Here is a 27,553-nt window from a genome sequence, read left to right on the forward strand (position 1 = left end):
ACCCTCATTAATGCTTGTTTGGATTATACCAGGCTCGTTCTTCTGTGTGCTTACATCTTGGGATTTGTCCTTAACGGGGAAGGGCTGTAACAGGTGACTGACATGTCTGATGCCTGATCCTGTGCTGCCAGAGACAAGAAAGCCAGGGCCACAGGCAGGCATTCCCCACCTCCATGGGCAATACTCATCCTCACAGCCCTCATCCTCACCCTGTGCTTCCTGCACCTTTCTGGTGCTGCTGCTGTTCGTGGACTGCCTGTCACATGGATCACACTGTTCCCTGGCTGTAAATTAAGTTGCTCTTGAATTTTGGCATTTTCTCTGCAGGAAGCCCAAGAAAGAGAAGACAGCCACTAAGCCCACACAGGGAGCGGAGTTGCTGAAGCGGAAGAAGAAAGGATTCCTGCCAGAGACCAAGAAACGCAAGAATCGCAAGAAAGGCATCCAGGAGAATGGGGTGGAACCAGGGGAGGGTGGAGAACCAGCCCCAGAGGAACAGCCCCTGGGAACAGAAACCCCCAAGCAGAAGAAAGGCCCCGTGCCAGGTGGCAGCAAAAAGCACCCAAGCAGGGGGGGCAGGGAGAACGGAGTGGCAAAGGCAGGCAGTGGGGACCTCCCCACTGCTAATGAAGGAGAAGCTGTGGCTGACAAGAAGAAGAAGAAAAAGAAGAGGAAAAACAGAAAAAGAAAAGGTGCTGCAGGCGATGAAGCTGAGCAGGTTCCAGCTGCAAAGAAAACCAAGGGGAGTGTTGTCCAGGAGACCCAGAAGCAAGACAAAGCTAAGAAGAAGAGAAAAGAGAAACAAGCTCCAGTGCTGCAGGAGTAAAACTCCATGGACTCAGCCAGGCCTGGCATGGCTAGCATGGCTCAGTAGACTTAGGAAATATCTTTAATATCTATAGTTTTTATACTCTCCATGACTTTTAAATAAAACTTCCATGATGCTGAGCTCTAAAGCTGTGGGTCTGGCTTGTGTGAGGAGTTCAGCCTAGAGCACAGAGAGCTTCAGGAGGTTACACAGCCTCCAGGCTCTGGGAGATGGCCACTCTCTCTTCTCTGGCAGTGTCAGAGAATCCTGTCTCCATGATTTCCCAAGGCAGAAGCCAGAGTCTGGTTTGGATTCCTTGGGGAGTTGGGGTGGGTGTGCTGGCACTGCTGAGTTAGTTCAAGCTCATGTGGGAGATTCAGAAGTAACTCCTAAAGGCTCATCCCTGTCCTGCCCAGGCCCAGCAGTGCTCACAGTTTTTCCAGTGTGGGAGATGCAGCCTCTGAAATGGGAAGTGGCTGGGGTTGAATGGGTTTGCACAGGCACACTCTGGGGTCAGCTATTTCCAGTTTGACCACTCTGATATTGTCTGTAGCTACCATGATCTGGTTTTTCTTGCCTTTTTGCTGCTGAGTGCTGGAGGGGTCATGGCCCCTGTGATAGTGCAGGGAATCAATAAATCAGTGAAACAATTGAAATGGTTGATTGATTGGCCACTGTGCCAGGCCTGTGTGCAGCCATGCAAGGCACCTGGAACAGCAGGCGTGCAGCAAACAGTCTGGGAAGGTGACTGCCTGGAATTGCAGCTGCTTATTTATCCCCAGGCTCCTGAATGCTGGGATGCCATCATCCCTTTGGAGAGTGCCAGGACCAAGATCTCCCACGCGCTGGGTACCCGGTCCTCGTTGAGAGCTGAGGCTCAAAGTGTTTGAAATGCTGCTCATGCTGCAGTTGCCACCAAAGCCTGCCCTTCCCCTCCCCACCTGCTGAGCACCCCGCTCCTGGATCCAGAACATGGGTGTTGGTGCCTGGCCCTGACTCCTCTCCAGCATCTGAGGGAGTTAATGCTGGGTTAATGCTTGGACCTGATGATCTTGAAAGTCTTTTCCAACCTTAGTGACTTCTGTGATTCTCTGAAAGCCTCACTGCTCTCCTCCCTGCTGCAGAGGAGTTTGGTGCTGGCTCCTGGCAGAAGCTGTTGCTGGCAGAGGGAAGGGCTGGGAGCAAGGGCTGTGCCTGTTGTGCCTTCAGCTCTCATCCTGCAGGTGGGTCTGTACCGCCAGGCAGAGAAAAGGGCACTGGAAATGTCATACTGCTTTTGGAGGGGATGAGTGAAGAGCTGCAAAGGGCTGTCTTTGCCCGTGGCTATTTATCTGCCTTTGCCAGGATCCTCTGCTCAAATGGCACAGAACTCATGGGAGACAGCAGCACAGACACATCCCATTGCAGACCCACAGCTTCCACTTTCCCTGTCCCAGCAGTGATCCCACAAGCTGAGCTGCACTTCCAAGGTGTGTGCTGGCTCCTGTGAGCCCCAGGTGACGACAGCTGGAGTTTCTGTGCCACAGTTCAGCAGGGAATCTTTCTGGTCCCTGCCTTTCACTTCCTGCCTCCACAGCTGCTCCCTCAGCACTGAGGGGCACTGTGGTGTTGCCTTGGAGGACACAGCCCTTGTGCATGCTGGATGAGGAGGAGTTGGCAGGCTCTGGACTCTCCAAGTCAAGATTGGCACAGATTGGGCAGGAGGTGAAGGGCAGATCTCCTTGTGCCCACCCTGGATGACTGCTGGTTTCCAGCCTCTGAAGGGTTTGCAGAGGTACCCAGGCAGGATGGAGATTTGGGCTTCAGGTGTGTCACCAGGACGCTGCAGATGAGGCCTGCAGCAGGTGTTTGATTCCTGCTCTCCATGGTGCCCCCAAGCTTGTCTGAGCAATTCAGGGCTGGACTCACCCTGCTGGACCTTTTCTCCCAAAGCACTTACTCATCTGGAGGTGGCTGTAGGCTGGAATAGCTGCTGCTGCAGCCTAAAGAAGAGCTGCAAATCTCTATTCCCAGGCAGAAGGTGTTGGCAATTACTGCCAATCCTGTCTCCAGGAAAAAGGGCACTTCTGCTCCAAATGGGCTTGTTGACACTGAGGATGCTGCCCTGCCTCTGCCATTTACTGCTGAAAGCTGGTTCATTGCCTCGTTAAAACCTCAATCCCAGCTAAGCCCTTCCAGCTGTCCCCAGTGATGACTTTTCATGTATTATGCAAATGCAGCACACAGGAGGCCAGCAGGTCACGGGCTGTCCCTGGTTTAATGATCCAGAGGGGCTCCAAAGGGGACAAGGGGCTTCAGATCTGAAGTGTCTCACTAATGATTTCTTTCTCTCCGTGCCTGTAAGTAGGACATCCTGGGAATTTGTGCCTCTGCTGTGTGGAACCAGAGGAGGAACGGCAGGCAGGCATGGTGGGTGGGAAGCAAGAGTGAGCTGGAGGAGAGGGTTCTGCCCGGGCAGTTCAGGGAGGGAATCCTCACCTGCCTGCAGAGAGTGCAGCTGTGGCACCCAGAGCCACCATGAGGCCACAGAGCCTGGCTGAGCCACGCTGGGATACCTGCCAGGGTCACTGCAGTGAAGAGTTCATGTGGATCAGCTTGTCCCTGTCATTGTGGGGAGGGCAAAGCACGAGGCCAAAGCCGTGCCAGCTGTTGTTTCTGACACAAGGATGGCCACTGGGTAGTGCCAGCTGTCAGGCTGGAGAGGCTGACTGGCCTCTGCTTTCTGTGTTCATGGGTGTGTTTATTCTCCAGGACTTGAAGAGTGGTCAAGGGGAAAAGGGACAGGAGAGCTGCAGGGCACAGTGCGAGTCGTGCTGCCCTCTTTTGCCAGTAAATGACCTGACTTTGGGCTGGCTTTGATGCAGTGCTTATACAATGCAGTCGCTAATCCAACAAGTCAAACTGTGTTTCACCAGCACTTGTTTGGGCCTTTTAATAATCACAAAGGTTTCATTTTACTTGGTTTCAGGTCCTGTTGCTCGACCATTAGGGCTTTAGATGACTGAGCATGCTCTGATTTAAGCAAAGCTGTTTCTTCTCAGCTGTCCTGGGCTCAGAGCTCCATGGTTCTTCTGGATGCAAGAGACCAGCCCCAGGCCCTGGGCACTGAGCTCAGGGGAGGGAGGCAGTGCTGGAGAATGGCCAAAGCCACGGAACAAATCCAGGCGTGTGGAGTCCTGTGAGGGTGGGGAGGCCCTGGCTCAGGGTGCCCAGAGCAGCTGTGGCTGCCCCATCCCTGCAAGTGTCCAAGGCCAGGTTAGACAGGGCTTGGAGCAATCTGGGGTAGGGAAAGGTGTCCCTGTCCATGGCAGGGGGGTGGAATTAATGGGTCTTTATGGTCCTTCCAGCCCAAACCAGTCCATGATTCTGTGATTTCCGATGTAATATCCTGTATGTCATACAGAGATTTTGCCAGGGACTCTGGGCAATGGGTGCAGTGTTGGAGTTGCTCAGGAGAGGCTGCCATGCAACCAGCACCTCTTTGTACAATGTGATAAATGTAAATGCACCAGTGACACAGAGAGCATCAGCTTGTACAGACCAGCTCAGGAGAGGGTCAGGGCAGTCACCCAGTGCCAGCCCATGAGGCTGTTGTTTGTCACAGCTTGGGTGGCCCTGTGAGAGCTCCACAGGCAGTGAGGGGTTTGTGAAGGTTTGTGAAGCAGGCACGGGGAGTGAGTGAGTGTGTGGGGGCACACACGCAACACACACACACGGGCATGGCCCTGATGCATACCCAGTGTGCACAGCACACTCTTCTTAGCAGTAGTTGATGGATGGAAGCTAAAGCTGCTGAGCTTCAAAGCTTATCCATCTGCTGGAACATCAGAATTTGGAAAATTATTCTTAATCAAGTAATTTACAAGAATGATTAAGCTGAAAGGCCTGAGAAGCACTGACAAAAGGCCATCAGGGATGGTTGTTTAAGTGACAGAGCCTTTGCTTTTGTGATTTCCTGGCTTGGACACTGCCCTGTGCTGAAGGAGAAGGACACTGAAGGGAGGCCCTGCTGTGGAAGGGTCTCTCCCAGCTGGTCAGGGGAGCCTCAGACACCCTTGTCTGTGTGTCACTCAGCCCCGGGCTGAGCTGCAGGCCTCGGGATGCAGCAGGAGCAGCCCCCTCTCTCCTTTTATCCTGTGAGCTTGGTGGGCATGGCTGCCACGGGATCACTGGAGAAGGGCAGCCCTGATGTCCACTGTGGCTCCACTTGGGAATCATTTCCTGGCTTCCTGTCCATCCTCCTGAGCACCTGACCCATGGCTCCCACGGCACCCGTTTCCATCAGCCGGGTCCTCTAGCTGTGCTGTGAGGAGCCTGAATGGGGCTGGAGCAGGACCCACCTCTGTGCCCACACTGACTCCTTCCCCCAGCTCTGATCCTGGCTGGATCCAGCTCCGGGGAACAGGAGGCTGTAACCCACCACCTTCCCTGCTCCTGCTGTTATTTCTCAACAAATTCCAGGCAGGCTGGTGTCCAGGGAAGTTCTTTGCAGCCCTGTGGCTGCTGGAGCTTGGAGCATCCTTATGCCAGGGACCAGCCCTGCAGGCAGCAACCACAGGGGTGACACAAGGAAAGGAGCCAGGGGGTACATTTTAAATACTTTTATTTCTTAATTTACATAAAGGTATATATTTGGCTTATCTTTTGTTTTTTATACTCTGAGATTCACAATCAATTGCTCTTAAAAAATAAAATAGTCATTTGTTTCTGAAAGAAATCAGAAAACTATTTTATACTCCTCCCTTGTATAACAAGAAAATATACTAATACTCCCATACATCACGTAGTAAAAGTGATTGTAAGTGCTGGTTTACCAGACAATAAAGCCAACAGAGAAGAGAACAACATTTGGGGTGGAGCTTGGAAGAACTCTGCTTCCCAGAGCACAGCCAGACATTTAAGGGGTTCAGTCACCCTGACTGTAAGGGGAGAGGCTCCTGGGGCCACGCAGCCTGCTCTGGGAGCAGTGGCAGCAGGAGCCACCTGGGATGGCAGCTTGCTGCCTTTTGGGTCATTCTCTCGCCTCTTTGGGCAGGTCCCATTGCCTCAGTTTCCCACACTGTGTACAAACCACCTGACTGCCAGTGCAGGATCAGCTGGGGGGAGTTAATGCTTTAAAAAAATCCCCTTTATGAAGTGGAGTAGAAGAAAACCCTCGTGATTAACTGAGGGGCAGCTGGAGCCTCCCTGGTGCCTCTGGACACTTGCACAGAGCCTGCTGAATGCAGCAAGGATCTGAAGAAGCCTGAGCCTCCCTCTCTTAGCCTGGAACATGTGGCAGCAGGGATTCAGGGATCCCTTGGTGAAGGTAGGACTCATTTCTCACTCCTTTGTTTGCTCCCTTCCCTCTGTCCTTGTTTAAACAGAATCCACAGCATTTCCTTCATGTGCACAAAGGATAAAACCAGCACTGAGCTCTGACAGAGACTGGAGTCTGTCACAAACAAGGACTCTGTAATGCCAGTGACATTACAGAGCACTTCAGTTCCCTTTTCCTTCTTGACTCCTGAGAATTAAGTTTAAGGAGAATTCCTAATCTCTGAACCTTAGCAGAAATGTTCCATTTTGTTGACAATAAATGCTACAACAGAGAGCCTATCAGAAAAGCAATTTAGAAAATGTGGTTAATCTTCTTTGGTCTCTGAGATGAAATGACTGATTGTTGGGTTGCTTTTTGTTTCTTTTTAAACAGCTTAAAAAGGAATTTCTTAATGGGAATCAGAAATTCATGTGCCTTTAAAGCCAAATGTTTGGCTCCCAGACTACAGGCTGTGTTTCCCCTCCGAGTGTAAATAGTGGCACGAGGTAGGAAATGAAGCATTGTTGGGATTTGCTTTGCTTTGTTATTTCTAGCACCTGCTTGCTCAGGCACTAGAGGAACACTTCTGGCTCTGGTTCTTTAGCCAGGTCTTAGAGCTATTGTTAAGGAATTTCAGGTGACAGAACCCTTGCAGAGGAGTCCTGTGAGGTCTGGGGAGGAGGAAAGGCTCATGGGATTATAGGAATCCCCAGCCTGGGCAGGGACTTGCTGTGGGATGAACACCTGGAATTAAAACCATCTCTGCTGCAGTGTTGTGCTGTAGGTCCCAGCACATCCTGGTAGGGAATGGGAGATAAACCCAGATCTACTAACAGTACCTTGCTTATGGCACAACCAGGACAGCAGCTCCAGCCTTAACTCACATCTAGTCCTGGTCTGACATTTCTTGAGCTGATTTAGTCCTCCTTGGACCCCAAGTGCAGCCACTTGTGAGCCATGAGCACAAGAATGAGGTGCTGTCACCTGCTGCTGAGCTGGAGGGGGGATCTGAACGGTGAGAGAGGGCTCAGAACACAGGGAATGGGGGCCTGCTGAGCCACTGCCCTGCCTGTGGCAGTGCCCTCCATGTGGCAGCCTGGCCCTCTTCAGGACCTGTGCTCCCCTTCCACCCCATCCAGCTGACACAGCACAAATTTGGCTTGTGGAGGCCAGGTCCAGGAAACAAGACTCCAGTGGAATGGCACCAAGACATGCTTCTGCATTTGAGTCTACCCAGTCCAGGCACTGGCCTTGTCTGAAAGCTCTCCAAGGCACCTTTGTAAAGGTACAGGTAACCCCAGTGGCAGGTCAGCTGGGGTGTGCAGGAACCCAAGCACTGCTCTGAGGGCAGAGTCAGCCTGCTTTGGGATGCTGACAGGGAGAATCAGCACTGACAGTCTGAGTGATATGGTATCATGTAAACAAAGCACGAGGTCACTGGCACAGCAGTATTGCACTCCCAGGCCCAAGGTGCAGCCATTCAGCTAGGTGGATTTTGGTATTTTAAAAGCCTGTGAACCTCCTAGGAAGGCTGAATTTAGCATATGGAAAACTCTAGAGCCTGTAGGGATTTCTGTCCAACGTTCTTCTGGGCCTTTCTGTGACAACCACCAGCATACCCAGTGCAGTGAAACTCTCTCCTCTGTCCCATTGCTCAGTCTCAGTGACGGGTAGGTCACCCACTGGAAGTTTTCCTGTGGTGCCCTTGCAGGCCCTGGCACCAGGGCACTGAGAGGAGGAGAGCTATGGACGTTATTCATGTCTGCTATGGTTGCACAGGCAGCTCCAGATTTCAAATGTTTAAATAAAAACTTTATCTAACTATATATATATATATATATATATATATATATCTCATCTAATGTCTCCAGCAGAGATAAAGCATCTTATAACATATTTAAATAAAAAATAATAATCTGAATCAAGCCTTCAGTGTCAAAGAAAAGGTGATGTACAAAACAGGTCCTCAACTAGTGCAGTCTGTGGGAGTGGGAGTGCTGGCAGAGCAGCAGCATTCCATAGGACACCAGCTGCCCTACAAACAATGTGGACTTCACTGGCTACAACTAAAACCATTGACACAATCTACAGTTGCTCACTTGGGCAGCCTTTTCTGGGTCCAGTGGGCAGTTGTTTCCATGCTCAGGGGCCCCGTGAATGTCCTCGCGTTCCAGAAGTTGCCACGTGCCCGGCTGCCCTGCTCATCTCCCGGTGCCTGACCCCGCAGGCTGGAGCGAGGGGTGGATTTGGTGGAGAGACCCCCTCTGTGGTGATGTGGAGCTGAAGGATCCACTGATATCCAGCACAGAAGGGCTTCCAGATTGAGACTGGTATGGTGGGAGCAGGAGTCCACGTGTCCTTGCCTTCCCTGGCAGCTGCAAACAGGGAACAGACGGTGGTTACTGGGGAAGCTCCAGGTATGGATTGCTGAGGGTGCACCCCAGCTCCAGGGGTGGTGGGGGCCAGCTATGAGACCCCTGGTCTCTGTGCAAGCAGGGGGTTGGCAAAGCCTGCCCAGGGTGGAGGCAGCACTTGGGGATGTGCTGAAGCCATTTGGAATGGGAGCAAATGCACTGTGGTCCTGGCCCAGCCTGCTCCAGGAGGTGACTGGAGCTGGAGCTCCCCTGTAGCCTTAAGGGCAGTGTGGAGGCACAACTGCTCCTGCTGTGGGCTGAAGCAGCTCAGCACAGGACAGGCTCCATTTCTGTAGACTGTTTTTGACCCCCTCAGTTTGCCTTGTGCCTTAAATTGTCATTTTAGAAACGGCTGTCCCTGGAGAGCCCAGCTCAGGTGTCAGCCCAGCAGAGCCCAGCTCAGTGAGCTGCTGACACGGCAGAGCAGGCACTGGTGGTGGCCCATGCTGGCTTTAAGGAGCAAGTCAGCACCTCTCCTCACTGCTGAGGTACCACTGTGGTGGCCTCCCTAGCAGCCAGCTGCTTTCCTAGATAATGGGGCAAGGAGAACCAGTTCTCTCACTGCAGGATTTCCTGTGAGAGGGTCTGTGCTCCATGTTATGTAGGAAATTGCCCCTGACCTTAAAAATTAGTGGCTGCTGCATTACAGAAAAATTCCCCTATGATGGTGCCCTGGTTTCTTTCAAGCTGTATAAAACTCAACCAAAAAAAGATGAAAGTGCAGTGAAAAACCTTGGTGTGCCCAGGAAATAGGTAGTGTGGCTTATAAACCACTGGTTTATAAGGCAAGTTTCAGCAACAGCACCAAGTATTTCCTCCCAGATCTGTTGATGGCATTAAAAAAAAAAAAAAAACCTTCCAACTTTATCTAAAAGCTACTGTTAAGTAATACTGTGTGAACACACACCCAGCCCAGAGCCTGCAAACTCCAGGCAGCCCTATGCCCAAATCCACTCCCTCCTGTGGAAATAACACATCTGCTGTGCTAGAGATTTGCATTAAATCTTTTCCCTCAAAAGGCCATTCTGAAGTGTCTTATTGAGTTCTGATTTTCTGATTAGTCTTTCAATGCACTTAATTTATGGGAAAGAAATCTCCTCTTCAAAAACTTGCTTTAATTAATTTTGGCTCCAGTAAAATGCTGGGAAGTGTTTATCACTTGTGGCAGCTCCAAGCAGCAGCGCTGCGGCTGTGGGGGAGTGATAAGGACAGCATGAACACAAGGGACAGGGTGGGCAGCAGGGAGGGGACGGTCCCTGGTCCCTCTGGCTCAGAGGTGTCGCCCTGGATCGAGGGTTGCAGAGGGGACAGCCCAGCAACACCATGCAGGGTCAGGTGCTGCCAAGGAAATCTGGACTATGCCAGAAATGGTGGTTTGGTAGCAGCCCATGTTTGACCCAGAGCAGGGCAGCAGGAGGTTTGGTGAACACCAAAGGGTTTTCAGTTCTGGCCTGGGACAGTCACACTGCTGGTGGTCAAGGGGACTCGGGTAAGTAACATGGGCTTCTCTGCTCAAAGAAGGGAACACCTGGAAGCAACCTGATGCCACAAAGGACACTTGAGTTGACCCCTGGTTTCCCTGTTCTTGATTTGCTCTGCTCTGGGCTGAGAGCGGCAAAGGTGCAAACCAGAGCTGGCTAAGGAAACTTCTCTGCAATTCATAAGGAAAGAAATGGGCTGACAGGGGTTTGGAGCAGAGCTGTAGCTTGAAACCTACTGCTGGTTTGGGTTACTCACCGTCTCAGACTTTCACAGAGGCTGGTGGCATCACAAACTGATTCACCCTGGTGAAGAGAAAACAAAAGTGTTGTGTGAGATCTGCAATTAGCAAAGAAATAGATTCCTAATAACATACCAGGCTGGTAAATCCAGGTTTTGGTTGCTTAACAGTGTCTAAAGAAGTGGGACATTAATAACTGTCCTCCACAATGGTATAAAGCTGAAACCTTGTCACACAGGGGTGCCTGACAGCAGTGCTGACAATGGCTGGAACATGCCAAATAACACTGCTGACACTAATTGACAAGGATTTGGGAAGGTCCCAAAGGCATCCAGGTAGCTACTATTTCCCTAAGCCAGTACAAGATTGCACAGTGGCTGTTGGTGTCCTTCAGCCTGACAGCACAAATGTAAACAGTCATCACTGATGAAAATTAAGTGAAGAAAAAGTGAGTTGTCTTTCAGTTTAGAGCTCCTGAAGACCTGCTGTTGTTCCAGGCACGTGCTCTGGGTGATGGACAGCGTGTGGCAGGGACTGCTGTGTCACCAGGCAGGAGCTGTCCTGCAGCTCCTGGGATGAGGGCAGCGAGGGGATAGCTCCTGTCTGCTCTGTGGGACCCGGGGACAGCAGCAATAGTCCTGCCAAGTCCATCCCTTGCACCTGCTGCTTGTCCTTGCAGTACATGCCCTGGAAAATTCAACCTTCCTCAGCAGCAGCTCCTCTCCCGTCCCCTCCCACGCTGCTCGTGCTACTCAGGGACAGGAGCGAGTGCCTTTGACAGTGACACACACAGCAGGGCCCTGTGGGAACTGTCAGGGGATCATCCTCACACTCTGAGACCTTTGGAACTTGCTTCCTAGCTCAGGTGCTCACTGACCTCAGTGGGAACACCTGGATTCTTCCATCACTGGGAAACCCCAAGCACACCTACAGACCTGCCCTGATGTGGCTGTGTGAGCGCTTTACCCGAGGGCTCTCTGGCTGTCTTGGGCAGTAGGAGCATAAATAAATCCGAGTTACAAAGGGACAGTCTCCCCTTACCAGTGGAGGTCGGCTGTGCCAGTGTTGTGGTTCAGGACTTTTGGTTTATTTCTCTAAAAGAATTTTCTGCTATGTGTGTTGCTAGTAGACAATAAGGACCAGGTACTTAAGAGAGGCAAAAGAAGTGGCCACAGCTCAGGGGAGGGGTCCAGCTGCCTGCTCTCTCTTTTTACCTGGGGCTTTCTTTGGGAAAGGCAGAGATACTGGAAGAATTTGGCTGGGGGAAAAAAGGGGCTGGGGCTGCTGCTGGCTCTCTGGCTCTTTGGAGGAGAAGGATGCTAGAGCTGCTGCTTGGGGGAGGGAATTCGCTGCCACCTCTGGAGCCCAGCCCGGTCCTGCTTCTTCTGCCATGGGAGAGCCTCTGCTTGTGGGAGCAGCCACGGAACTGGGACCTTACGAACACCAAAGGACCCTTCACCGTCTGCTGGGGTGCTTCAGGGACACCCCGGGATCCCTGAGCCCCTTCCCCTCCCAGGGAGCCGGGCTGCTGCTGCCCAGCCATGCTGTGCCTCTGCTTCTGCTCCGGGGTTTTTTGAACACCGGGGCAGCAGGCGGTCACAGCTACAGCTGCGGAGTTTCTGTCCCATCTTCCACCACCCTGGGATATTGCTCCTCCCTGCCTTTCCACCTTGCTGCTCCAAGGTTCCTGCTGCATCTCCCTTGGCTGCTCCGAGGGGGTACCAGGCTCGGCTGCCCCGAGGGCTCATAGAGGAAGTCTGTCCTCCATCCCGTCCCACGGGCTGTGTCCACCATTGTTAACATTTACATTTTTCCATTTCAGGGCAGGCTCCTGCCTTCCTCAGCAGACACCTGTCTTTCCAAACCAAGACAGTACCTGACTCAGAACACTGTTTTTCACTGAAATGGATTCAAACACGTTCCAGGATAAAAATTAAGCAGTACTCAGGGGACACCGTCCAAGAAATCTCTGCATCATGAATTGGTCCAGTTCAGCCCACAGCTCTTAACTTCACAAACCAACCTCACAGGTCTCCAAGGTGCATAGAAGCCTCTGTGCCTTTCCAGGCTATAAACTGAAATATTTCTGATGGAAGAGCTGACCCAAATTTCTTCATACAAATCCCATTCTTGTAACCCCACTACACTGGAAATCAGATTGTATTAAACATTGGAATTGTGCAGAATACATCAGAGAAAACTACCTGGGAATGCTACAGCCAACTTCAAAACTAGGAAGCAAGCTATGGAATGTCACAAACCTATCACAGAACACTAAAACTCCAGAGGTTTGAGTGAGCCATAATGTTTGAAAGTCCTATCCCTTGCCACATCATTCCACATTCTTAGAGGACACAGAATCTATACAGAAAAAGTTAGTTTTGCCATGACTTGAACATGGACCTGCATTGCTGACACAACTGGAAATAGACACAACTTTCCTGCTTGAATAACAGTTCACAGCCTCCTATGGGATAAAATGTACCCCCCTTTTTATTTTAACACATTTCTCTCAAGTTCTGCTTTATCTCAGTTTCACAGATGGGAACAGAGGCCTGGAGGGGCTAATCCTGAAATGCTTTTGGAAGATTTGATGGGAAATTAGACTGCACATGACTTGTGAACCTGCTGGGGAGATAAATGACTTTCAGGGATCACACAAGAAGCTGGTGGACAGGAGAGAGAATTGAGACAGTCCCCAAATTCGGGACAGTGCCTCCCCAGTCCCTCTGAAGCCCCGTGCTGCAGATAGTGGTCACTGCCACAACCAATGGCAGTGGGGCTCAGTTTATGGGTCAGGTGGGATTTTGTTTACTTTTTTTAAAGCAAACCTTCAAATAATAAATTTTAAACTCTCTTAGGTGGCAAAATGTAGTACATGGGCTTAAAATAACAAGGCTCGAGAGCATCTAAATCCCTCATTAAGTACCACTTGCCTTTCTAATAACGATAATCCCACACTGAATGGATCACTGAACATTGGCTCCTAAATTGTTCTGTTTGCTCTGCAGTGTTTTTTTAAGATTGTGAGTGTTTTCATTCCTTGAAGAGAGTAGGGTGGGAACCAGTCTATTATTTCTGGAGGAGGAAACTCACCCAAATTGCCTTTCAAGAACAGAAGCTGTACAACTTTTTTGGTTTTTTTTAAGGACTCCTTTAGCAGTTAAAAATGTGGCTGATTCTCTCCAACTCCATCACTTCCTCTCCTGTCAAACCTAAATATTTCTCCTAGATCCTATCAAGTAATTTCCGTGTACTGTGACAGCATCTATAATTCTGAAGTATTTATAAGACTGTCTGTTTAATATTAAACTACATGCTCTAGAGCTGTTAAATATTTATGCTATGTAAAATGGATCTAATTTCACTGCACCTCGGCCGGTTAGAGACCTGCATGAGGACAAGACAGGCAATTTAAGATAACAGACGACTGGCCAGGATCTTTTACAGGTCAGCCATGCTCTATTTCAGGAACTGGGCAGGATTATTCTCCAAATGCTCTGTCCTTTCCAGCCTTGCTGGTCCCCAGGCCAGCAGCTAATGGAGATTACAGGTTGTAGTGCAGCCAGCACTGCTGGGCAGTGCCAGGGATTTGAAAGAATTCCTGCTGCCTACATCCAGTGCAAGAAGCTTCTGCTCCTCCCTGGGCCAGCAAGGGGAGAACCCAGATGCACTGCTCACCTGTCTGCTCCAGCTGTGAGGAGCACTGGTGGGATGTGTGTGCCACTGACTGTCCTGCTGAGCTCCAGGGATGTGTCACCTCTGTCCCTGAGCTCCAGCCAGCAGCAGGGTGTCAGGAAGGAGGACATACCTCGGTGTGTGGAGCACTGCTGTGCCCAAGGCTGTGCTTACAGAAAGCTTTTGGGAATGCTGCCAGCCCAGTTCATGTCAAGCTTCATGCCTAAGTTAAACACCACCTGTATTTCAGTATCCTGCAGCTTTCCCAAAGCTCAGTTTTCTTGCTATCTAAACAAGCCAGACTCTGGCTTTTGTATCTGAGAAGCACATTAGGAAATGTTGTCCTGGTTTTTACAGCCTGCTGTACTTAACATCACTTAATTTTTACAACCAACAATAAAATGCTCCAGTAGGGTCCTTCTAGCCTGAAAATAAATCAGTTTTTGAGTTACTGAGCAGCAGTTTTTTAGTATTGAGTTGTTGAGGTGAATCTCATTCAGCAGACAGAAGTACAGGGGCCATAGGGGCAGCTGGACCACTGGATTTAGCAGCAATCTCTGTCAGTGATTAAGGATCCTTCTCCTTAATTTCAGTGGAGAGAATTCTGTGTTTCTACTGCAATGTACCATCAAGTGCCTGTTTGAAGCAGTGCTTTAGGAAGGGACACAGGGGGACCAGTCACTAATGGCAGCCCCCAGCAGATTCCTCCTGTCTGAACTTCCTCAGATGCTGGGAGGTCAAAAACATCTCCAAAAGGCCCTGTAAACACACTGAAACCTGAAATTTTAGGTGATGGACAGTTCACAGCCAGACATCCTTGAAAGGTAAGGAGACTTTATGGCCTTAATCTATGAAAAGCAGATCAGTTTTCAAATTCAGCCAGTTAAAATGTGTTTTTTGCATCAGAGCAACACCACCCTCCACCCGTGCCTCAGGGATGATGAGCAGCCCAGCCAGATGCAGCAGTCTGAAATTCCAGCCACTGAAACAGCAGCATTCAGAGCTGATGTTGCTGCCTGAGACTGGACAAGGAAAACAGAGGCTAAGGATGGTCACTTGCAGCTCCACACCTGCTGTAAGAGTGAATTTTATCAACTGATCCATGAACGCAGGAAGGGACTTGCACTGATACTGCTGTTGTCACTAATTCCTGCAGATAACTGATGAAAGAGTTATGGAGTAGGAGAGCTGGAGCAGCCCCTGTAACAAATCAAAGCCACAGCTGTTCTTTCACTAATTTGTTCACTGCAGAAGCCAAAACAAACCAGAGATCTCTCAGCTGGACTCTGCCACAGACTGAGTGCAAACACCGGTCCCAGCCCTGCAGCACCTTTTCACCAGACACTTTAGGAGGAGCAAACCCAGCAGGCTGGACACTCCAGTTCAAGGTGTACCTTCTATGCCCTTCGTTACAGAGTTTTTGGTAACAGTGCAGCAGGTTAACTGGGTTAGCCATGGCTGCCCTGCAGTAGCTAAGCACAGTTCCCAATTTCACCTGCAGCTTGAATAAGATGGCTTTGGTTCCCTGCTCCACAGCAGTTCCCCTGGGATGCTGAACAAACTCACAGCCTCCAACTCCTCCCCAAAAAAGGCTGCAGAACATTAACCCTCACTATGACCTGTTACCTTCAGTAAGAACAGCAGAATCAAGGACTGCTCCCAGAGAGCAGCTCCTGCTCTGACTGACCTCAAGCTGTTTTGATGGTGAAGTGAGGAATTCTGGGACAAGATGTGATTGACAACATGAATTCCTGCAGAACTTCAGACTCCAAGCAGGCTGCAGCTGGAAACAGGGACTGAAAGGGAAGGACAGCAACAGTGATACATCAGCCTAGAGCTCCCCGTGAGTGACACAAGGATAGGATGGCACAGTTAAAAATAGTCCAAGCACTGAGCTTCCTGATGCATCTGACAGGTTATCCAGCCTGCAGGAACGGGCTGTTGATGGAGCTGAGGTCAGCTTGCTGGAGGAAAAGGATGCTAAGAGAACTCTAACAAAATTCAGCCGATAATCTGGCACAGGAGGAGTTTGCTTTGGAGCAGGAATAGTGCTCACTGTGGCTGCTGCCTGCCCGTGCCCTCACTCCCAGCCAGGGGCTCTGTGCACCTGCAGCTCTCCATCCCAAGGCTCACACAGGAGCTGGCTGTGCCCAGCCCTCCTGCACAGCTGCCCTTCCCCCTGCATTGCTCAGTGTCTGTGGGGTGACCGCTCTCTGCTGGGGACAGGGGCTCCTCCAGCTGCACTGAAGAAATGAATTGGCTCAAATCCCCTTTTCTTCCTGCATGTCAGTGGGCTTAGCAAACAAAATGTGATAATCGTGTACAGCAAATATATTTCCCCCTCTATTTGGTTCAGCTCCTTAAAGCTTCACAGACTGTGAGCATTTTCCATCTGTTCATTTAATCCAGGTGCAGATTTGTCTCCAGAGGCAGAAACATGGGTCAGCTTCACTTTTTCCTCTTTCATAGATCTTCACTGAGGAGAAAACTGCCATAAAGGAAAAATCAATAACCTTTCCTGCTATTTTCCCAGGCAGCTGCAGCAGAACAGATGTGAGGATGAGCACTTTACAGCACAAATCAGGGTCCCAAGGACCTGGATGGAAATGAGCTCCAGAGCTCACCAGTCTGTGGGGGTACTCTGCCACAGACCCCTGAAGTCTGTGAACTTGAAACTTTGTGCCTGAGTCTGTCTCTGTAAGTATAATTCTGCCAGATATTGATGGGCTCAGTATTGAGGTGGAGGGTTTTAGTGCCACGGAAGATGTGTGTAACAACATACACTTACATCCTCTGAAATAATGGAGAAAAGAGGAGTGGAGTGCCTCACTTTTGATTGAATGATTGGATGGCAAGGGGGAGAAAACATGACACAAAAAGCAAGTAAGAATGAAAAAAAATCTTAAAATTAAATCTTATTAAATCTTAAAATAGAAAATCCTGTAGAACTTCCTGATGGCACTTGATTAAAAACATACTTCTTATCCTCCAAAATAAAGAGCTCATGCTACAGCTCTTTTCACCAACCTCTGAGCTACCAGGTGTGGGAAATAACAGAACCATGGAAGGAGTTGGGTTGAAAGGGACCTTGATGACCATCTCATCCAACCCCTTGCTATGGACAGGGACACATTCCAGTAGACCAGGTTGCTCCAAGCCCTGTCCAACATGGCCTGGAGGCCTCAAGGAAACATCCATCCATTCCACTCCACTGTAACCGTCCTGGCAATCCCCACGTGGCTTGTAGTGGTCTGGCAGAAACTTTGGGAATGACCAAGCCAGAGCACTTAAGACACTCCTTACTGGAGCAGTGGAGGTAATACTCCAACAGTTTGTCCCTGTTTCTCTAAAAGGTGTCATTCAGGCTGTGCTGGGTTTGGCTGGAGTAGATTAAATTGAATTTTCTTCTCAGTGTCTCGAGTGAGTTGAGTTTTGGATTTGTGCTGAACGTGGGTGATAATATAGAGATGCTTTTGTTATTCCTGAACAGGGTTTGCACTGAGCCAAGGCCTTTTCTGCTCTTTGTCCTGCCATGCTGGTGAGGAATTGGGTGTCCATGGGAAGCTGGGAGGAGACAGAGCCAGGACAGGAGACCCAAACCGATATTCCACACCTTATGATGCTGTGCTCAGTGTATAAAGTGGGGGAAGAAGGAGGAAGGGAGCATGTTTGGAGTGAAGGTGTCTGTCCTTGCATGTGACTTGTGTGTAAAGGGGCCCTGCTCTGAGGGGGGATGGCTGAACACCCACCTGCCATGGGAAGGGGGAGTGAATTCCTTGGTTTGTTTTGCTTTGTTTGCAGTGCAGCTTTTGCTTTCCCTATTAAACTGTCTGTATTCAACCCACACTTTTTTCAGCTCCTACCCTTCCAATTCTCCCAATGCACTGGTGGGGCAGGGAGTGAGTGGCTGTGAGTGGCTGGGGTTAAAGCCTGGCCCAGGTCAACCAGCCACAAGTAAATTGCTCTAACACACCCACAGTCACAGTATCTGCCTTGCAGGCTGCTGCACAAGAGAGGTCATTGCTGCTCATAAAAGCCAATACATTTGCAAAATGCTCTGACATCAGGAAGCAGCACGGCTGAATTTTTCATGATTTCTTCCATTTCCTTGTGTCAGAGATTGTTTCTTGCTTGGAAGGCTGCTGCCTTCTGCTCAGTGCTCCAGTCACCTGCGTGGGATCTGATCAGATTTTGTCTCTGTGCCAGGGCAGCCTTAGCAAAGAATCCGTCTCAGTGAGAATTTAAAATCTCCTCCTGCATGGCAAAGTCCCTCTATGCCAAGAATTCTCCTTTGCAATGCCAACACCAATTGACATGCTGAGTCCATTGGTAGCATATGATTTCAGTGCCTCTTGTACATTGTGGGAAAATGCCTTCAATCCTGTTTTACAGCTGATGAGCATTCTGGGGACAACGTCTGACTTCCTGGGGCTCACAGCAGAGAGTCAGTAGCCAACACAGCAGGAGGACTCCCAAGCAGTTCTTGATCTGGAGCTCCTGGAAAAATGAGCTTTGTCTTTCCTACAGCATAAGGAGAAGTTCCATTCTTGCTGTGGGAGAGCACTAAGTAGCTAGGAATAGTGTAGGAATATTGCTTCCTCTCTCTGGCACAGGGGATGAACCTGGGAAGGTCAGTCTGGCAGGGAATGGGTGGTTTTGGAGAACCCAGAGCTCTGCCCACAGCCCCTTCCACAGCTCAGGGGTTCCCAGAGCTGTGCCAGCACCAGCTGCCCCCGTCCTGCCTGGGCTAAAGCAAAGCTCCTGCTGCCAGCGCTGAACTCTGACAGAGCATTTCAAACACCGTGTAAGGACCACAGCTGGGCTCAAACTGCCTGTGAACAGCCACACTGACCTGCAGGAAACCCACAGGTTGGCTGAAGTGACACAACAAATCAGCAATTGTTCTATAAGAGTCTATTTTCCATCTGCATGACTCCAGCAGCTCCCAACTGCAGCAACAAACCAGCACTTAAAATTCAAGTCCCAAGCTGTTACATTCTTGGTTTTGCGAACTGTTTATGGAGTTACAAACATGGCCAGTAAACGGGTGAGGAACCAACAGCTCTACAAGGAGATTTTTCAACCAATAGTAGAACTACTTACATTTTCACCACCTCTTCCCTTCGTATTCTTAGCACGGGTTCCCTATAAACCATCTAATAGACTAATCTAGTTCCGTCTGCAGTCTGTGAGTTTTTATCATGCCTCTCTCAGATACTCAAAACTCACTGCTTGCTTCTCTCCTTCCATCACCAGAGATCTTCTGCATCTCAGTCTGGGCTTTTTGCTGTAAATTCATGTGGCTTCAAAGGCCAGTGATATCTTATCTGGGCTGAAAAAGCATTGTGAGTTTCTACCACTGTAGGAAATGTTTAATTATTGGTCTCTTGTAAAGTCAAAACAAATGAAGCAATGATATTCCTCCCCATAAGCAGCTGAGTATCAGCAGTGAGCAAATTGTTCTCAAATATCCCTTTTTGGGAGTTGTTAAAATCCACTTTAGCGGCTCCTGAAATCCTCAAATCCAAACTCTGCCTCAATGCAGCACTGACACATCTCTCTAAAATAAGTGTCCAGCATCTTAAAACCCCTTGTGATACAGCTCCAGCTATTTCAGAGAAGGAATGTTCTTTTTGGCAATGCAAACTACCAGAATGGAGCACACTCAGCATGTCAGCTGCCACTTCAATACCTGGGAAATGGTTAATGGAGGGGCTCTGGGCTTTGCTGGCAACAACATCAGGTCACCTGGTGGGTCCTTTCTGTCTCCAGCTGCTGCCACAGAAAAATGAGAGAAAGGGAGGTTTGACAACTCTGTGAGTCCTTCCCCTGTCCCACATAATAGAGTCTGCAAAGCAAAAATAAGGTCAGGCACTTTCAAATGGCTGCAATAGGAGAACTGGGAGATAATTTTATATCCAGTTCTGCAAAAGGCTAAAAATAAGCCTGTATGAGGCAGAAGAAAGAGCCTGAAAATGGATTATTCTCATTTTTCCTGTAATGCAATTTGAAGATGTGCCATGTTTAAGACAGCAGAAGTGTCTGGACTAGGGATGGTTCTTTTTGTGGATTTTGCTATCTCCTCTGTAAAGAGGATTTTTTTTTTCTAGTGTTTGTACACACCACTTTTAAAATGAAATGTCCACCAGCACTTCTACTCATCAAGAGCTTCCACATCAGATCAAAGGTGTTAAGATTAAATTTTTTTTCATATTAAATATTTAATTTTCATTTTAGGAGAAAAGAAGTACCTGCTTGAGTTGTTTAAATAACCTGATTCTTAATATGCAAACAAAGGGGTGAATGATTGAGGCTTGCAGGCTCTCAAGTGCTGAGTGGTCACTGCTTAAAGACTTGAATTCTTTTGTTCTGAATAGCTGCATCAGTGCAGCTGTTTATTCCTGCTCTGGCTGCACCAGGGATCCACACTGCAGTTGCATCCTGCTGCCTGATCTGCATTGCTGTGTCCTTGGCAAAAATATCAGCCTCTATCATGCAGAGAGGGACTGAGCCAGTATAAAACTTGGACACCCATCCAAAGCATATTTTCTTACCTCTGGAAAAAAACAGAAAATCTAATGTTTCCAGGTAAAACCAGGGATTAAGTTAAAAAAAAAAAACAAAAACAAAAACAAAAAAACAAAAAACCCAAAAAAAACTCACCAAAACCCACAAATCCCTCCAAATTAAAACAACAAAATCCTTTGAGGAGTAGAGTATCCCACATCTGCACAGGGTGATTTTTCAGGAAGAATCCAGATGAATTTGGTTTTCCCTCAGCAGCAGCTGGGAGTGGCCATGGCTGGGGACAGGGCTGCAGGATCACTGCACTCACTGCCCAGGAAAGGATCCTGATACACACTAATTGTGGTGATTTATATCCCTGGTACCCAAAAGTTGTCATAGCTTGGGAAAAGGACTTTTTTAAATCCCTTTTCCTAATAATAATAATAAAAAAAATCCTAATTATTGATGGAGCTTCTAGCAAGTACCAAATGTGGGCTTTTCTTCTGCAGCCCTCCAGGGTGAAGCTTTGCTCGTCCCAGTGCTCCACACTGTGAACAAGGAAGGGGATGAACACAAACCACAGACACAACTCTCAGCAGTGCTGGGCTTTTACTTCCCTTGAGTGAAAAACCTGGACTGCTCCCAGCCTTGGAAATGTCTCTTTGGCATGGCTGCACAGGTACCTGTGATGGAGCTTGAGGATAAAAGTGCAATTATCAGATTTCTGATCCAATTCAGAGGGCTCTGCCATGGCAAGACTGTATTGTCTTCCAGAGTCTAAAATCTAGCTTGGGTCTCACCAATATTCCTCAAGCAGGTAAGAGAATTACAGTTCAGAGTGCTGATGTTTGGAAATAAAATACAACTGCTTTTAGTCTCCTCTGCAGAGGTGCAGAGCAGGCAAGAAACAACAACATAGTCAAGTGATATCACAGAAGGAATTGTAGTTGAGTGGTTTAAAAAACAATTGAAGTATTTATCATTGCTAGTGCCAAAGACCTCTTACAGAACCCATTCCTAACTGTTTTCTCTCTTTTATCACTTTGTGTTATAGAAATAGTTCCCAAAATTATTGGATTATTAGCACAAAGTGATGTGCTATCCTGTTCTCTGCTACTACTACATTTTCTAAAAGCCTCTTTAAGACGTCAGACATCTGAAGCAGCATGAAAATGGTAATAAAAGAATTGTGTTTAAAAAAAAAGAATTCTATAGAAAGAACTTTTTTCATTAGTGTTTTGTGAGCAGCCTTCTTGACTGGAATTCCTGTGCTAAAAAAGTACAAAATGTGCCAGGAATTGTGGCCATGATAAAAGTAGTGTGAAAGCCTGGAAATTCTTTTTTTGAAAGGAAGCATGGTGGAAACAGGAGGAAGCTTTACAGGAAAGAGTTGCTATCCTGGTATCTGCCCTGCCTGGAAGAAGAAATTATTTCTAAGCAAATTCCCAGAGATGGTGACACAAAGAAACAAACAAACAGAGAAATCCCAGCAATAAATCCCTGAACGACATTTCACAGAAGTGTGGGAACTAAAGCAGGGACAGCTCAGTTTCCATAGGCTGTGAGAGCACTGTTCCACTTCTCTGCTTCCGTGCTAGTTCACTGGAGGGGTGGTGACAGCTGCCCTGTGCCCTGACCCTGGCAGTGATGGATGGCTCCAATCTCTGGCGTGTGACACCGGCGCTCGCCATTCCCGCAGGTTAATTGATTTCTTTTGGCAAAGCCTGTTTCCAGCTCCTGTTGTCTGAGCAGCAGGACTGACTGCAGAGGGAAAACAAGGCATCCTGAAATAGAAATTCCTCTGTACCCAGCAAGTAATAGGTAGGATGGTGGGGAAGGCTGGCTGGGCAGAAAACAGCCTCTGCCAAAGGTGTGTGATGCCAAGTGCAGATGGCCTGACAGGTGGGAGCTGGACGGTGGAGCTGGGGTCCAGCACGGAGTTTTTATCCACCAATAGCAAAACGCTGTTACCTTTCCTCTCACAGGCAAGCATGGAGATGCTAACAAATAAATCCTGCTCCATAAATTCTGAGGAGCCACTGAAGCTGCTGGTAGGGGCAGACAGGACGTGGTTGACAGCACAGACCCTGCTGCACAAGGGTCCCTCCACAGTCTCCAGCCTTACTTTTCTCTTACTTCACTCTCACTTCTCAGAAACTTGAGTGAAACTGCACTCCAGGAATCTCACTGCAGGATGCCAGTGTATTTTTAACATAGGAGTGGGCACACCCCAGAAAGAGTACCCTTCCTAGGAGTCACTTGAGAGAAATTATTTCGTGACATTATTTATGACAATTGTTCTCCCCAGTTTGCAACACAAAATATCTGTGACTGACTAATATAAAATCCATAAACAAGTATGAGTCAGAAAAGGGAATGACGCTAAAAAAGAAAGCGAAACAAAACCAGGTTTGACACCTGAATGTTTTTCTTCTAAGAATGAAGCAGTGGCTGCTTGGGAGGCTGGTTGCTCTGGATATGGATAGAGTACAACCAAAGCTGCTAAGGGCAGACAGCAACAGAGGAATAATCCCTTTCGTGCAGGAGCAGCTAGAGGTGTGGATGTGATCTCCCTCCCACATTAACACTGCTGCAAAAGCTGGGGCTTTGGCAGAACAACTGTGTAAGACACAGCAGTGCTGGCAGCAAAACAGAGTCACCCAGCTAGTGACCTGCCTGTGCCCTGTGGTGTCTCCTGAGTGAACCAAAACCCTCTTCCTTGAGCTCTCCACTGGAGCTGAAAACAGCTGGGTACCACAGTGCCCTGCTCAGCATAATGGTCCAGGTGGGCTTGACATGCTGAAAAAATGGGAATGATCTGGGACTCATCACTATCTGAATCCCAGGCCCCCTCCTTCACCACCTGAAGTACTATCATGCCACACTGGCAGCAAGTGTGATGCAAAGGGACACAAACTGCCACAGTTAGAAGTGGAATGAACACTCTCCTCTCTGAACACAGGAAAGACAAGACCAGAAGCTAATCATATAGCTGAGGGTGAGCACCCTCAGCAAAGGAAAATGCTACAGAGGGTGTTTCATCTGCTGCACTGACACCAAGTAGGACTTTTGGCTCCTTGCAGCAACAAAGCACTGCTGAGCACCCAGAAACTGAGCACCTTCTGCTGAGCACCCAGAAACTTATGTTCATCTTGCCATGTCTCCAGGTGGTCACTGCCTGGACTGGCAGGTACAGCTTATGTGCACAAGCACAGCACAAGCACAAAACAGGGCTGGAGAACAGATCCATAAGCTGGAGAGAGAACATAAGCTGGAGAGCAGATCCACCTTCCCACCTCATGCCATACCAGGGAGGCCATCAGAAACAAGGGACAGCTTTCATGTCTTCCCCAAATAATCTGCTGTAGGATTTACCTCTTTTTTTTTCTCTCAGGAAGTCCTTCCTAGCACCTAATGTCCAACTTCCCTTCCTGCCATTTAAGACCCTTGTATGCAGATAACAAACCAGGCACACACATCACGTCCCCAAAGCCACACTTAAGTTCAACTCTGTAGGACTTCCTATCCTTATGACATGAGGTCTTGTTTTTCCACAATATTTAAACATATCATTATAAAGGAACTTCTCCTTTCTTTGGTATTTATGTATGATAGTAAAAGGAGGGTGGAACTGCACTTACAGGGCCACAGCACCATCTGTGGCACTGCTTCCAAATCTCTTTCATCCATCTTATAACACAGTGTGAGCCAGAAAGTATCACCCAAACTGTTCACACACTCATGTCAGCCCCTAATTTTCCTTCTACCTGTACTACACATAGAGTGATATTCCAGGGCCCTTCTCCTTAAGGTAAATCAAAGCTCCCATTCTCCAGTGGGGGAAAAGCAAAGGCAACTTACAGTCAACACCAGACTAGTCACCTGCCCACATATTCAGCATGACATTACACATAGTAACTCTTATTTTTCAACAATTATGAGAAAGAGACTAACCCCAGAAGATTGTATGTCATGTGGAAGCGTCTTCCGAATTACTGTAGTTGCCAACCGTGAGATGATCCGAATCGGTTTCTTTACTGAAAAACAGTAGCTTTTTTTTCACCAAGCTGCAAGAAGGGACTGGGAAAGACTCTTCATCATAGCAACCCCTGAGTGCACATGTTCCCACACACAGCTTGCTTCCTCCTTGCCTCATGTTCTTGACTGCCAGAGATGGTCAGTGGGGCTCCGGGGATGGAGGCGGGCGGGTGCAGCCTTGAGCACCAAGCTCTGGGGAGCACCTCCTGCTCCTCACCTCACACTCCACCGGTTCCAGCACACAGCAGCCCCTCACCATCGACAGCCTGGGCTGTGACATGCTCAGGCAAGGGTGTAAGGGGCCTGTGCTCCCCTCCGAGCCACGTGGCCAACAACGGAGATCCACCAGAGCAGAAGCGTGTAAAGGATGCCCAGCCAGCATGACCCAAGCCCCTGTGCTTCGTGCAGCCTCATGCACTCTGCTGAGCCCAGGTTCTTAACACACAACCCAACATCCTTTACCTGGAAGGGCCAAAGCCAGGGGAAGAGTACAAGCACAATGTTCAAGAGAGCAAACAGGCTGTGGTGCCTCCCCGTTCGCAGTGGCCAGGCTACTCACTGTTGCTCAGCTTTAGCTCGGTCACTCAGGAAGAAGAGGGCTGTGGCCAGGAAGAACATCCCTCCCAGGACAACGACAAACGGGCAGAGCATGAGCGCGTAGCCCAGGCTGAGGAACTCCCACACCGGGGACTCCTTTGTGCTTTGTCGTATCAGGTCGGAGATCTAAGAGAGAGGGACAAAAAATGAGTCACTTCGATGAAAAAGAGACACCATAATAGTGAAGAGAACACGATTTCTGAAACAACCACCCACCAAACATGTGTGAGGTTTAAAATGGAACGGTGTGTTCAGCAGAAGCTGAATGCCCCTCGCACCCTTCAGCCTTCCACACTGGAGCCTGGGCAATTTATGCTCAGAGGCTCGGCAGGGGTTCTCCTCTTGCTGTCACTCTTCTGGCCTGATCTAATATTATTCCCACAGCCCTTTCCATGTTCTCCCGGGCTGTGTCAGTGACAGCATCTGTGGGTGTCTGACCTTGCTGTACTGCACAAACACCCTGGGGAGCCAGCAGGGTGCTGCTCAGGGGGTGAGGGGGTGATCAATCTTCTGCAATTCCTGCTTACTCCCACACCTGATCTACCTTTCAGCAAAGAGAGGTATTAAATTCCATTTCTGTGTACTGAGTGGGAAGGGGGGAAATGTTTTCCAAAGAACAAAAAAAAACAGAGATCCCATCTGATTTGGGGAAACAGAACTTGAATGTCGGGGGCTTATGCCCATGTCCGAGGTATGGGGCTCATTCCTTCTCCCAACCTCCCAAGCTTGAAGTGTAATTGTGTGCAAGAACATGGCTCTGTCCCAGGCTCAGACACAGGGCTGTGCTGGCACTGCACACCACCAAATTTATGGATTAAGGCAATTTGCACCTTCTGATAACCAAAAAGCATCATTACATGAAAGTAAACACAAATTATTTACACGTACACAAAGGAGCAGAGACATGCAACAGCACTATTTAGTTCATTATGAAAAGCTTTTGCTAGAACTCAGTAAAATATAATGCATGTCTGTAGCTAAAACTTCCACATTTTAATATTTACTGTCTAGCAAACAACTTCACTCAACAGAGAGGTAGCAGCAGTTGGGGTGGGTCTTAAGGCATTGGGTATTTAAATGTCCAGCTCTTTTTAATCCATGACCTTTTGTTGAGGGAGAAACACTAATTTATACCAAAAGACTGCAGGGAATTTGCAACATAAAATCCTACTGCTGTGCACACACGCAAACCAGCTCCAGAAATAGTCAAAGCTTTTGCAGCAACTTCAAAACTGCCACATTACCGGTAATGGAAAAGCTGGAGTCAAACACAACCTACAAGCAAGTTCTGACATTCAAGGCTCAAGTCTTGACAGTGAAAAGAACTGTCACATGCAGGAGAAATCACCAACTCACACTCTGCAGAGACCTGGAAGGTAAATGGGAGTGAGGAGATGCCTCGGCAGAGCCAAGCACAACAGAAGGTCCCAGAAGGATGATGCTCGTGGGGACTCAAAAGAACACTGGGTGTGTTTTAGCAGGGAGACTCTGGAGCACCGGGGGTCTCAGTGTGTTTGTGCCCTGGCACAGCTCAGCCTGGCTCCTGGGAGGGATGGAAAGGAGGAGCTGCCAGCCCAGTGCTGGAGGTGACACCCCTGCACATGCTGGAGCTGAGGACTGTCCTACAGGATGGAGCCCTCTCAAATAAGGGGGAGTGAATCAACACTGGAAGAGTGTAACTACACAAAGAATAGAAGGGTTTTAGCCTGATTTGTCTGTTTCATGCCCTGCCCTAGAAAGATGAGGAGAAAATTTCAGTGCTTGGGATATAGAAGAGTTCTAGTCCTCTCAAAAAGAACTTTATTCACAGTGTAAAACACACGAAGAAAAACAAGAGTGTTACAAACAATTCTCATGTGAGACTCAAGGCAAATAAAGTGACCATTGGTTGGAGAGATTTATTAAAAAACAGCAACAAGACTTGAATGTGAAAAGGATGCACCCACAGGAAAATAGCAGAATGTGCTCTGCATCCAGGAGACAGGAACATCAGCTGGTCATTAATTTCCTTTTGTATCCAGACACCTTAATTCCAAACATTTCCCTTACTCTTCATTATGAACCAGAATTTGGCATTGAGTCAATGACTGTCAGGCTGCAATAGCCAGAATTGTGGATATTCTAAAACAGAAATCTAGACATTCTAAACCACTTTTCATTTTTGGGAATGGATACAATTATTCTCTAAAAGGACCAGACAATAAATCACTTGACAAACTGACATGGTAGGTCAGCAGCAGAGGATAAAAAGCCATGCATGTGCTCCTGATTGCTTTCTCCATGGATGACATGATATTCTAGGCTAAAAAACAGCTTTGAAAGTGTGAAATCTCCAAAAAATAAATCTCCCAATGCATTTTGTCCCACACCTTCCCTTCTAATGTATTGTGTTGACCTTTTATAGCAACACATCATGTCATTATTAAATCTGCTGTATTTTTCATTTTTAACCAAACACATTCTGTAAATGCAGTTGAGAAAAAAATGCCTTT

At 48.5% G+C, this 27,553-nt stretch overlaps 2 protein-coding genes across 7 annotated transcripts in view; one reads left to right on the forward strand and one right to left on the reverse strand.

The window, feature by feature from the left end:
- The window catches only part of MYBBP1A (MYB binding protein 1a), a 56,280-nt gene extending 55,324 nt beyond the window's left edge, over positions 1 to 956 (forward strand). Inside the window, exon 27 of the mRNA XM_068210196.1 lies at positions 328 to 956. Coding sequence (XP_068066297.1) covers positions 328 to 826 — 499 coding nt within the window. The 3' untranslated portion in view covers positions 827 to 956. The remainder of the gene's footprint in view (positions 1 to 327) is intronic.
- A 4,438-nt stretch (positions 957 to 5,394) lies between these two features.
- SPNS2 (SPNS lysolipid transporter 2, sphingosine-1-phosphate) overlaps positions 5,395 to 27,553 on the reverse strand; it is a 133,197-nt gene continuing 111,038 nt past the window's right edge. For 5 of the 6 annotated variants that reach the window (XR_011005398.1, XR_011005396.1, XR_011005397.1 and 2 more), the window contains 4 exons: positions 25,024 to 25,187; positions 24,381 to 24,463; positions 10,259 to 10,305; positions 5,395 to 8,482 (listed from right to left, as the gene is read on the reverse strand). Coding sequence is in view for 1 of the 6 variants with exons in the window: in XM_068210197.1 (XP_068066298.1) it covers positions 10,263 to 10,305; positions 25,024 to 25,187 (207 nt within the window). In the remaining 5 variants the exon portion in view is untranslated. The remainder of the gene's footprint in view (positions 8,483 to 10,258; positions 10,306 to 24,380; positions 24,464 to 25,023; positions 25,188 to 27,553) is intronic. The other variant, XM_068210197.1, reaches the window with a different exon arrangement.

This window comes from Anomalospiza imberbis, chromosome 20, assembly GCF_031753505.1.
Source record: "Anomalospiza imberbis isolate Cuckoo-Finch-1a 21T00152 chromosome 20, ASM3175350v1, whole genome shotgun sequence".
NCBI classification, from domain to species: domain Eukaryota; kingdom Metazoa; phylum Chordata; class Aves; order Passeriformes; family Viduidae; genus Anomalospiza; species Anomalospiza imberbis.